This window comes from Equus przewalskii, chromosome 27 (genome assembly GCF_037783145.1).
Source record: "Equus przewalskii isolate Varuska chromosome 27, EquPr2, whole genome shotgun sequence".
Classification (NCBI taxonomy): Eukaryota; Metazoa; Chordata; class Mammalia; order Perissodactyla; family Equidae; genus Equus; species Equus przewalskii.
In genome coordinates, this window is record NC_091857.1 from 24,305,115 (window position 1) to 24,318,617 (window position 13,503).

Genomic DNA, 13,503 nt, shown 5'->3' on the forward strand with positions numbered 1-13,503 from the left:
CCCTGGAGCAGCCCCAGGTTTTTTTTTAGATTAACATTTTTTTTTAAGTATACATTTTGGTGAGGAAGATTGGCCCTGAGCTAACATATGTTGCCAATCTTCTTTTTTTTTCCTCCCCAAAGTCCCAGCACATAGTTGTATATTCTAGTTGTAGGTCGTTCTAGTTTTGTCTATGTGGGATGCCGCCATAGCTTGGCTTGATGAGTGGTATGTAGGTCCGCAACCAGGATCCAAACTGGGGAATCCTGGGCTCCCAAAGTGGAGCATGGAAACTTAACCACTCAGTCATAGGGCCGGTCCCAATCCAGGTTTCACCTCACTCCTCAAGTTAGATTAACTTGTCATGAGGGGAGGAACATGACCATTTTGGAGTCCAGCAAATATGTATGCTGATCATGTGTCAGCTCTATTGCTATTTCCTTACTGAATTTAAAGAAACGTGTTCTGATGACTCTACTCAGAGAAGTTTGAAAGTAAACTTCCAAAAATTGATTCTGGGGCCCTACTTGAGGTCTCAAGTAGACAGAGTCTGGGCTATATACTTCTCTGTTACTGGACACAACCTGGGAGGAGTACCTCCGATCTGCATTTTCTCCAGTGTGTGATTACTGAGAATGGCTACTGGGGGTGAAAAAGGAAGCTATAAGTAGATCTCCCAAGGAAAGATATTTTAACTAGGAAAGAAAGCTTTCTGGCAACAGGACCCACACATGTCACAGGAATGTCTTTCGGATCTTGGGTCTCCAGGCATTGCGTGACAAGAAAATCACTTACTGAATAATATTTTTTCTTGGTTTTGTCCACACACTTGCCCTGCAGGCAAATCCTCCCTTTGCCACATGGTGTCCCTTCCACAGCTGGCAGCTTCTTGGTCAGACACACCATCTGGCCCTGGCGCACCACGGCGCACCACAGGCGCGCGCAGACGTCCATGCCGGGACACACTGAGTACTCGGGCCCGAACGTCAGGTTGCACTGCTGGGTGGCGTCATAGGTCTGACCTGGGAGTTCTTCAGGGCCCAGGATCTGCTTTCGTGGAAGGTCTAGCAAACAGTTACCTGAAAGAATAACCGAGATTGACCACTGTTCTGTGTGTGGGTTTCAAGCCACTAAAATCACAGATCTAAAAATGAAATGCTCCAGCGGATGTTGAAGCCCGAGGCATCCACAAATCTGCGGTGTGATGGGGACCAGGCTGGGTGGTGTCTCCTTGTGCTCACCAACACTCTCCAGGATTTTCAGTGAGTAATGTGTTCTGGGTATCTAGAATGATGGCAGTGGTATGGGTAAATAAAATTATTTTGTAATAGTGAAAATAGCCATTGTGCTGAGGGATAAAAGGAAATTGGGATGGATTTAGAGGAAATAAGATAATGGACATAATAACAACAATAGCAATAATAATAAGAAATAAGCATTTATGACTTTGGGAAAAGTTTGACCTTGGCACTCTGTGTATACCCCATTCTCCACTTCCAACTTATCTCTTCCTCACGTGCTTATTTCTGTCCCTTTCCACTAATTCCATAACTAAACAAGGTGCTACTTCATTCATTCTTGTACTCACGCAATAAGCATTTGATTTGCACCTACAGAGTTCTAGCAAACATACTGGAAACTGGGAAAACACAACAATGACCCAGATCCACCTCTCAAGGTCTCCCAATAAAGCGAAGGAATAGACTAAATAAAGTATTTTTCCCAGACTGATAAGAATTTTAATAAAGAACTTTCAAGAGTCACAGAATAAAGGGGCAGTGGGAGAAGAAAAGAAACAATAATTTGATAATTGGGACTAGCCTTATCTTTTTACTCTTCTCTCTTTTCTCCCATTTGTGTGTGTTATTCAATGTCTCTGGTGTTTGTTGGGTGCATGGAGTGTGTCTGCCACAAACAAGTTGGTGCTCTCATTCCCTAGTAATATGGGGAGTAAAAAGAGACGACGTGGGAGACCAGTAGAAGCTGGCACACACAAAGAGAATGCAAATTCAGAAGCTGAAACAGCCCTCACAACCTCGCAAAAAGCTACCCTAAGAATCCTTGCCCAGTGAGTTAACGCCATTAATTTTCTCCCTTTATCTGGTAGCATGCATACTGCCCACCACTTTCTGTATTTTTTTCTTTTCTTGATTTAAGGATTTACTCATTGGTTATTAGTAGTACAAAAAATAACAAATATTTGTTACATACTTGCACTATTCTCAGTTTCTTAAATGTATTCGCTCATTTAATCCTCACAAGAACTCTAGGAAGCAGATTCCATTATTTTACTGATAGGGAAACTGAGGAACATTAAGATCACTTACCCAAGGTCACATAGCTATTAGGGTTTTATACTCAGAGCCTGCCCTGCTCATCACATACGATGTTGCCTCTGCTTAGTATGTAGACAGATTTCTTGCTTTATTGCAGAAAGGCAGGTGTGTGTAAGGGTCCTTTAAATGGTGGATATCATGCGTCGGTCCAAAGTCTAATCCTGGCAAAACACTAAATGGCTGAGTGGTCTTGGCCTAGTTAGTTAACCTCTCTCTAATTTATTTTCAAGACCTGTGAAATGTTTCTCTTCTCACTGTGACACTGTTAGGGTAAAACTGGCCAGCAGAGATATAAAGGGCGACCAGAAAAATATGAAACAATGATAGCTGGTACTATGGCGAACATATTTAACAATGTTTTAGATGTATTTGAGTTATCATTTATTTATTTATTTTTTGGTGAGGAAGATTGGCCCTGAGCTAACATCTGTTGCCAGTCTTCTTCTTTTTGCTTGAGGAAGATTGCCGCTGAGCTAACATCTGTGCCAACCTTCCTCCAGTTTGTATGTGGGATCCTGCCACAGCATGGCCTGATGAGCAGTGTGTAGGTCTGTGCCTGGGATCTGAACCCCAAAACCTTGGCCACTGAAGCAAAGGGTGCAAACTTAACCACTACACCACTTGGCCGGTCCCTTGACTTATTCTTTTTATTCAACAAAAGAAAATCATACTTCAATCCTACTTTCCACTGAGAAATGGAATATCCAGCACATTTTTAGTACACTGCAAATGTTTTTACAAAGACATTCAAGTTTCTTCAAAGTGAATACCTTAGAATTTGTCAATCTGTAATGGAGGCATTATATGAAAATGAATAAAGAGTGAAGTTGCTACTTAACTTCTGAGCCAGAACATTTGAAGAGGTAAAGCTTCTTAAGGCAAGCCAGAAAAAGCATTAAAAATAAATATCCAGCCAAAGAGAACTTTGGGAAAAACATCAAATGAAAAGGAAAACATCAACATCAAGTCAATAGGAAAGAATGATAGTAAAACGTCATTGAGCTTTGTTTAGAAGACAGAGGAAGAATAGTTATTTCAGAACTTCATGAAAAGGGTTATTGCTACATCAAAAAAGAGCATTGTGTAAACCAGGGAAGGCTTAGCACATTGCTGATGCTAGAGGACCGTCAACAAATCTCTGAGACAGCAAGAATGCTCTCCAATTCTTCAAAAGTGCAATTTTAAGAAACTTTTTAATTTTACTAAAAAGCACAGCCCATAAGACTGGGTAATTAAATACTAGCTGAGAAGTCTTTAACAAGTGTGGGTGCATGTGGCATGGATGCACCTCATTTATCTTGAGCCAAAATAACTGACCATCTCTCCATGGGTCAGTGACATCCTTTCTATCTCATTAGCAGATGAGGAGCGAAAAGAAATGTATAATGCAAACAATTTGAAATCAGCATACAAGGAGACTTCAGTGGAGCATCTCTTTACAAAGCTTAATGCCAAAGCGTAAGTTTTAAAAATGAATAAACACTTGCTTTGCTATTAAAAATATGGTATCTCAGCTCTTTGATTTTCCCTTAGAGGTCATCTGGAGATGACCTTTTCTTGCTTAAAATAAAATGATTTATTTCAGAATTGCTATTAATTGCTCACTCCAATGTTCTCAGTAGCAGGATTTGTTGCTGCATTAGTTTCTGTTTACCCTGAAATATACAGTCTATCGATTTCATCTATATGTTGAATTATGTTCTTTTGCAATAAATAGGTACAGACATCTCTACCAAATGGCAGATTTGTGCCAGGGAACATCAAGAAAAGAACCAATCTAGAGCCTGATTCTGAATCTCATGGCATAAAATATTTAAAATCTAATAGTGGATTAGGTACACATTTTCCATTTAAAAAAATGTGTACCATTTGGGGGAGGGATGAAAGAGGAAATGGATCAATCTTTTAATACCATTTATATTGACCTCAAAAAGCATCCAATGTACTGATGACTTCTCTTAATCTGTTTTACTTTATTCTCAACCACTTCTTCACATCTACTTCACGTATTCTTGAATTGACCCTAGACTGAAATCCCATCTAGTCTTCGCTGGCAACATTTTGTCTGTTTGTTCTGTTCCACAAACTGCCAGGTTGCTTTTTCCATTCTGCCTCCTTTCTTTCCCTCTCTCCCTTTCTTTTCTCCCTGCCTTTTGTTTTAACATTTTGTGCATATAAATGGTTACTAAAGGAAAGACATTAGAAATGTGTACATACTGCCTATTTGTTTTTACCATCCAAGTGAAATTAAATGCATAATTTAATAAAAATTAAAAAGTAAAATGTAGTGATTTGTGATGGACAAATAAAGGAAAGAATGTGGCAGTCTCTCCATGGCCACAAAGTACACTACGGGCTGATGGACGGTATGCCATGACTCCAGGCAACGGAACAGAAAAATCTTTGGTTTTGTGTATCTGACTTCCAGCACTGTTTGTCATTCATATTAATGAGCAATGGAAATTATTGTATTAAGTTTGGTTGTCCTTTATTCTTTTCCTTTTGTCTTCCTTATTTCTAGCACTGTAGTTATTTCTGTCTTCCCTTTCTTTTTAATACACAGGCCTGAAATTAAGCATCAGCTCAAATATCCATGACGTAGGAGAAATCAATTAATATTCTTAATGAAAATCATTCAAGGAAGACTACCAACACTGCAGAGTCTCCCGTTTTACTCCCTACTATCATCTTGTGGGTCCTGCAACTCTTCATTTAGATCTTTATTTGAATGTCTAACATTAAAAGAAAAACTGATGCATTATAGGCCCGATGACAGATAAACTAACAAGGGCACTGACAAAGCCACAGACAATTGTTGCTGACCAAAAGTAATTCAAAGTGTCTGTGAAATTGTTAGAAGCATTAAGTACACTGTTTAGCAAATGTAATGCCAAGCAAATTAGATTAAACATTGTCTTAGTTAAAGGAAGAAGCATAGCTTTTCAAACATATAGGTCACTGTGGACTTAAAATATACATCTTATTTGCAGACTCTTTTAAAGAACATAGTTATTGTGAACATCAAGACACTACCATAACAAGCTTTGAATTTTATGAATACTACCTTAAAAACTGAATGTTAAGATCATATTACTAGCTTTAGAGTCTACATGTACAAAAGATTCCAAGAATTGGCTTTCTGATACCATTTTATGTCCAAAGTCCTGTGTTCAGTAAGTGGCCATAAAGTTAGATCTTTAAATATGCTACATGTTAATTTTTCAAAGCTGTCTGTAGATTTTCCCTAGCAGCTTGTGTCGTGGCTGTTCCTGAGCTGTGTAACAACTGAGGTGGCGGCCTTTTTCACCATGTGGCCGAGTGACATAAGGATGCAGTGGACACACTACGGTTTCTGGCTTCAAGGTTATGAAGCATTTGAGAAAAGAAATTGAATAACTTGCTTTCACTGCACAATTTCTCTGCCAGTGCTTACCTTTAGTTTTGAGGATTATACTCCTAGCCAGCTTGCTTAGAGCTAACTTGTGTAAATACTGCAGAATGTCTGCAAGTATCTTGGGCAGGCTGGCAGGAGGGGTCCCCAGGAGACATGGCTTCTCCTTTTCTGAATCACAGATGTGCGGGCACAGTTATTTTGGAGCATGCATACTGACTTTTTTTTTTTTTTTTTTTTTTTTTTTTTTTAAAGATTTTATTTTTTCCTTTTTCTCCCCAAAGCCCCCCAGTACATAGTTGTGTATTCTTCGTTGTGGGTTCCTCTAGTTGTGGCATGTGGGATGCTGCCTCAGCGTGGTCTGACGAGCAGTGCCATGTCCGCGCCCAGGATTCGAACCGACGAAACACTGGGCCGCCTGCAGCGGAGCGCGCGAACTTAACCACTCGGCCACGGGGCCAGCCCCTGCATACTGACTTTTGAACCATAACCTAATTGCCGCATATTTCTCGTTGGAACTAAATCAGGAAACATTCAGCATTAATGAATCTAAATTTGCCAGTGGCTGAGTGCTACAAATGCCTGCTACTTATGACTAATAACTTTAAAACAAATCAAATAATTTGAATTTAATTGTACTCCCAGACTTCATTTCTCCAGCAATCCTGGAGGTGGGAGGGAGACAGATGAGCTATTACACATAAATGGATTCTCCAGATGATGTAGTCTTCAGGTACCATCTAAAAACTGTACAAATTTTGTAAGAATATCTCTTAAAAAAAAAGCAATAGCTTTGCTGCCTTTATGTCAGGGGCACAACTGAATCTTCCTAAATAACTGACAATCACTTCTTCCTGAGTATCAATTGTTTTATCATGCTGAAATACAGATGTACTTTTGGGGATCCTGAGGGGCTGATGGGGCTTTTGACCTTTTGGAAAACAGTGGCAGCCCACTGTGCTTTTGAAGTTTTAGAGGTACAGCTTTGACAGCTTTCCTGGTTTCTCCGTTATTGTCAAATGATATCACTTCTTGCTCTCAGTTTACCTGTCTGAAGTGCCCCTCATTCCCCGCCCACAGCCATGACTATTTTATTGCCTAAAATTGTTATTTGCATGGAAAATTAGAACAGAAAAATAGTAGAACTATTTCTCCTAAGTATGAATAAATGGGCTCAGAATGGAAGCCTGAGTAACTCTGTACAAGTGAAGTGAAAAGAGTTTATGATATGGTTTCGTGATATCAGTTTAGTCTTCCAACCAAGATGTATTTGTTTGATTTGCCATCATCTTGAACTTTGACTTTGTTTTTGGTTCTCTTTTAAGCTCTGAAGTTGAAATATCAGAACCTCAACCATCTCAAAATCTCATTTACTAGTCCCTATGGCCGTACTTTCACTTAAACTGACTTGTCAGTTTTTTGGTCACAATTTAGAAATTAAATGATTTGAATTCCCATTTAAATGATCATGCTACAGAGAGTACTGCTGTTTCAATTCTGTAGCTGCACGTGCTGTGTTGAAATGAACATAATTGAGCCTTGCCATTGTGCCACAATGACTTTCTCTGGTTCTCCTTATTCTGCAATTACTTTATTCTTTATAGGCTACCGATAAAATAGAAGTGTTTTTTTGGTTAAAACATAAGACTCCCTAACCAATATATTCAAAAGTGAGAGAGAGTCTATGTTTGATGAAATGAATTAACTAATACATAAACTACGAGAATTTTCTGTCTAAAGAATTTTAGTATTTGAATTTAATTATTTAACATATATATGGGAAATTCAGATAAGATTTTAGTGCAACTGAATAAGATCTATTTCAATGAAAAGTATGTTCTTGGTTATTATCTCCCATGAGGTTCTTTGGGATAGACGGAGAGAGATGGATGAAATATGTAAATTTGTTGGAAAATTCTTAAAAATCTGAGTGTGGACTCTTTTAAATATAGAAATAGTGATAAAAAATGAAGACAATACTAAAAGCATATGTACTGCACAGAAAGTAAGATCATGAATTCCACAAACATGAAATAAATGAATCATTCCAAAATTATGGCAATAAGAAATAAAATTTGACACAGCGTTGTAATTAGCTGACCTAATACTTGCATAGGAAAAGAAGATTTGGTCCCATTTTAGCCATAAGTATTTGCTGCCTTAGCAACTAAATCCGTTCATTTAGTGATTCAAAGTTTAGCTCAACATCTTGGAATGTGTAATGTGTGATTTTGAAATAAAATATTAACGTTATTTCATTTTCAGAAAACCTGAACAAAAAAACAGCAAAAGTAACATTAAGAGTGGAGACTAAGATTCCACCCAAGAAGGATTTTATTAGATATGGACTTGATCAATGTAGACAGGCAGATAATTAGGGAAGCGTTCATTTCAGGACTTTATTAGCATTTAATCAGCACTGTAAACTGAGCTACAGAGAAAATTACCACTTTATGAGGTATTTGGTTAAAGGAAAAGCCAGTTCCATTGATTCTTAGTATTGTTTCTAAATTTTTAAGATATTGCGATGTCCTTTCAACTCATAAAGAACATTTGTTTTGTATTGAGGGGAATTTTGAAGCCAAGCTGAGAATGGATTGTTTGCAGGAATAAGAAATTGAAGCAGTAGCAAGTAGCTAAAGCATTACCAGTTCACCACTAACAGAGCAAAAATGAGTTAATGAGCAGATTTTGGCTACAAGATGTAGTGGAATTTCTTTTTGTCTGAAAAGAACCGAATTTATCAATTGTTTCAACATTATGTTACCAAATTCAAGATGGCCAAGTCACCAAGAAATCATGAAAATATCAAGCCATAAATTTTGTGACTAGAAAAAAACAGTTATCACAGATTCTCTTTCATCCAACTTTGAACCACGCATCATGAGGTAACTTTATGAACAGTCATCATAATCAAGAATTTCTATCATATTCGATTCAACCACCAGTTTTAGAAAGAGACCAATTTTAAGAGGAAAAAAAGGGGAATGAGAATATGTTCATTTCTGTAATATGAGAAACTTGAACTATGTGGTCTCTGATGATCTCCAATTCTAATGAGTCTATCCTCTTGTGTTTCTAGTGTTTTAAAGTAATAAGGAAAGCTGGGAAATTTGTAACCACTTATTTCAAAGATTACTTAAGGGTCAGAATTTATTATTTCTAAAATTTGTGACTTCCTTAGTATTTTTATATAGTTTATAGCACTAAGCCTGGATTTACAGAATTTAATAAAGTAGGCTGTGCTCTTGAACTGTAGCTGAAGGATAAAGCCAAAGGTTTTCTTTTGAAGTTCTTAAAATGTTTTCTCACCATTCGGATGGCTTTTCTATTTCTGTTCTGCAGTTTTTACTTAACTTTCAGGAGAACCTGCTGTCAGGATTAAAGCAAATTCTTCCATGAAGGCAAATCTAAAGAGCTTCCTTTCCTGGCTTTATGTTGCCATAAACGGAATCCAACAGAATTGTCACCTACATCTTAACCACACCCCTGTAATAGGCATGTAACAAATAATTCTGAGAGTCATATTAATAGCAGGGAAACAAGATGTCTGCCAGCATTCTCACAGGAAGCTAGTGGTGAACGACGGAATAAAAGCCAGCCTTTCAGGGCGCTAGTGAGGCATTCTGTGTGGTCTCCCACACTGCTTCTCTTTTGAACTTCTCAATTCAAAAGCAAAAATACCATAGCTACAATGCCACCAAGGACGTTGGCATTACACACCAACAGACAGTCCCTTGCTTCTTTTTGGACAGTATCTGAACAACCATTGCCTTAGAGGGCAAAGTGAACATCATAGGATATAATGAAGTAAAACTCATAATTTCCCAAGTTTTGTTTCTGAGCCTATGTTGTCCTTCCCGATACATACCATGACCATCATCCAGGAATTCTGTGATGGTGGCCGAGGTGCATTTGGACCACGGCTTGGATGCGTCAATGCTGGTTAGGATGGAAGACATTAAGCGCTTCTCTTCTGTCGAACCAAAGTTCTCTTCACAGAATTTGGAATCGTCATGGGAAAGGCCAAGTAGATGTCCTACGGGACAGAATATAGGGAGCGCAAATGACGAGTATTTTGCATTTCTATCTTTCCTTGACAATTATATTAGCACTTGATTGTCCCCCCCTAATTGTACATGAGCTCATTTTAACTGGCTTCTGATGCAGAAACTAGATTCCCAGGGAAATTAAAGCTGCAAGTAGTTAGAGCAATCACTTTGGGAGAACATTTAGAGGAAAACTGAAAAATTATGCTAAGGAGTAGATGTTCCCATAATCCATCTGGATCACACATGCTCCATCATATGTAGAAACAAGGCCTTATTTAGGATCTAGAAATTGCAAGGCAACTGTGGGATTATGTCATAGCCCTCAGTACATATTACTTTGATTACTTGTCTAATTTTCCTCCTTCTCTGATCAACCATAAGCCCCATGAAATCAGAGCATCTCCCCCAACCCACTATTGAAACCTCTGTATTTAACTCAATATTCTGCAAGTTGCAAACACTTAATACATGGTTGTTGAATGTCAGTGACTTCTATTTTCTTGGCCAAGTAAGTAGGTAGCTATGTAAGAGATGACTGGAGAGAAAAGGAAAGAGAAGAGAGATTAGTAATTCTCCAGTTCCATGCCAATGTAAACTTGCTTTACTTTTTCATTTCTTTTAGCTATTTGGTGAGTTGTGAATGTTTATGGGTCCCACAAATAAATGGTATATTTTGAAAATACACTCATTTACATTTAAAAAATGTCTAAAATACCAAGATGTCCATCATGAAGTGTTAGAGCTTGAAGAGAAAACAAATATTAGGAAGGTAAGTGATGGTCCAAAATCACTCAGCTAGGTGGTGTTGAGGTTAAGGCTACCAAACGTGGTCTCTCCAATCCCACCATGCCATTTCCAATCTACCAAGCTAGGTATTATTCCACAGAGTACATAACCACATCCTTATAATCTGACAAAACTGTTTTTTTATTCCATAAGAATCAATTTTCACATAGTTTAAGATAAAAGGACATTCTCCAATAAAACTAAAGTGTTGTTGAAAAAAAAAATCCAGGACAGCAGTTTGTAGAGAGTCTAAAAAGTAGACAAGTCAACATTGCAGTGTTTTTTTGCAAAGCTTTAGAGAATCATACACAAACCATTTAAAAAGAATGTAGAAAATACTATAGAAAAGTGATTACTACAAATTCTCTGTGGGTTTCTGAATGCCAAAGGCAGGAACTTCAGTCATTCTGCCAAAAAGTCCAGTGCACAGCAGTAAAACCCAACAAAGATGAAATCTTTCACACTGCATTCCAACTACTTTCGGCCAACTTGTTAAATCACCAACACCTCATAACAAAATTGTCCACTGAGCAGCTGGTTGCTGTTGTGGCTGAAATTAAGCGGCTAGGGCTCCGTGACCTTCCAAGGCACCACATTTTTATGCTATTTATGTAGTTATTTACTTCAATAGCTTTTACTAGGTTAGCAAGTTTTCTTTGAGAAACCATCCCGCTGCCACTCACGTTTTATTTGGTCAAAGTCATGAATGTGCATCATAGTCTGTAAAATAAGTCCCAAATGACATGCAAAATAAGACTGGCAGAAGCTCGTCCAAATTTGGGGTGGTATATTGAGTTTTTCAGGGAACTCGCAGCTCACAGAAAAACAGAACCTTTCATTCATGTCCTATTCAAAATGGCTTAAAGTTACTTAGTACATCAAACACTTGTTGACAATGCACTCTGTGCTTCTTGAACTTTTCCAAGGTAGAATCTTTCTCAGCTGACACAGTGGGATTTGTGTGGCAATTTCATAATTGAGTTTTTTTCCCTGGCAAAGAGCAGAGAGAGGGAAAGTGGCCTAAGGTGACCTCTGCAACATGATGTTTAGTTGAATCCAGGTTTTACATTTTTTAAAAAAACATGATTTTTGCATTCTATTTCATAAGATATTCATATTTATTTAACAGAGTGATAGCCTTTTTCCTCCAAATCCATATAAATAAATGGCACTTTCCATGTGCATTTTTACCACTGCATCAAGGGACTTACACTTCATTTGGAGGGTCGATTTTAGATTTCTGATTTAAAATACAGGCCATGTGGCAGACACCAAATTCACTTTGAGGGGCCCAGGAGAGTACCTCGATTTTTTCTTTCATACAGAGTAGTGAGGCAAATAATTTTAAAGATTTCAATAATGTAAGCAAAGGAGTTTATTTAGAAAATAATTTGGTATAATTTTATGAATCTTTTGGCATGCTATTTGGCATGCTATTGTGAATTTTATGCTCCCTAAATTTACTAATTTATCAATGTAACTTAACTGCTGCTAAAGATATGTATAAGAAATTCTTACATGGCTATCAGAAAAGATTGTCATTCTGCGCATGAACAAATTTTAGCTCCATTTCGGCAAGAGCTAAAAGGAGATGTGAATTTTGTAAGATGTCCAACAGTCAGCCAGGAATGGACTGCGGGAGGGTCAAGTGAGAGTGACAGACTCCTTGGAGGGCAAGCGAATGTTCTGTCTTCCATGAAAAATAAATCTATGACTGGCGGGGAGAGGCATGCTCTCTCAAGGGCAATCAGAGTCATGGGCAATGTGAAGAACGTTTAAGGACCCAAAGAAACAGGCAGCCAGTTCCACAGTAGCTGGAACGAGGACACAGTGAGAGAGACCCATGTGACTTCCCTTCAGGAGCTGGACAAGAATGGAAAGAGATCAATGTGAGGGATGTTTGGATGCTCTTCAGGAAAGACGTGACAGACATACCAAAGGCTATGAAGAGCAAAAGAAATAGTTTTTTCAAATATGAGCCCCCAATCATTTATGCTAAGACATCTAATATCAGTCTGAAATTTGCCAATATCTTTGAGCCCTGAAATGGCAAGACACATATAAAAGCATAAGTTACTTTACTTTATTTTATTTATTTTTTTTTGCAGAGGAAGATTAGCCCTGAGCTAACATTTGTTGCCAATCTTCCTCTTTTTTTTGGCTTGAGGAAGATTCACCCTGAGCTAACATCTGTACCAATCTTCCTCCACTTTATATGTGGGTCGCCACCACCGCATGGCTGACAAGTGGGGCAGGCCTGCAGCTGAGATCCAAACACACAAACCCGGGCCGCCAAAGTGTAACATGCCCACCTTAATCACTATCCCTCAGGAATGGCCCCTTATAAGCTATTTTAAAGGGACACTCACAGGAGAGACAACACAGTATGATACTAAAAGCTCATTGACAGGGAAAAATTCAGAATCCAGGAAATTAAAAATGTAATATCGCAGGTGGCAATGATTTTAGGGGTAGATGTTGTGAAAGGGAATCAGAATTTACCATGATGTCATTGATCGCCTGGGACATCTGCCTTTCCCAGTGAGAATTTGTTCATGGATCACCCACACAGCTATTCAAACCTACAGGTGTGGACTGGAGCGAAAGCATTTCTCTGACAAACAGCCTCCAGCAGGATTAGTACGGTTGGGATTTACACATATGTGCCCCAGAGAGTAAGACAACAAGTGAAAAATACAAAGAAGTGTTGGAGAAAATGTTTACAACTCTGAAAGCAATTTGCTGTTTTCATCTAAATGAATTTCACGATAAGTTTTTAGAGCAAAACAGAGCAGAATTACTTGAGGGGTGAGGTCTTGGAGGAGGCAGCACAATAGAATCCAGAAACCCACAGAGAAAGGCAGTTCTTACCCTTGGAAAGACAGACATTTCTCTCTCAAGGCAAAGTATAGAAAAAGAAGGGTGAAAAGGGTTCAAAGCAATTGTGAATGGTAAAAGA

General features: G+C 38.3%; 1 protein-coding gene across 2 annotated transcripts in view; it reads right to left on the reverse strand.

Annotated features, from left to right (window-relative positions):
* ADAMTS5 (ADAM metallopeptidase with thrombospondin type 1 motif 5) overlaps positions 1 to 13,503 on the reverse strand; it is a 46,345-nt gene that overhangs the window by 12,206 nt on the left and 20,636 nt on the right. For both annotated transcript variants that reach the window (XM_070597845.1, XM_070597846.1), the window contains 2 exons: positions 9,578 to 9,745; positions 775 to 1,058 (listed from right to left, as the gene is read on the reverse strand). In XM_070597845.1, the coding sequence (XP_070453946.1) occupies positions 775 to 1,058; positions 9,578 to 9,745 (452 nt within the window). The remainder of the gene's footprint in view (positions 1 to 774; positions 1,059 to 9,577; positions 9,746 to 13,503) is intronic.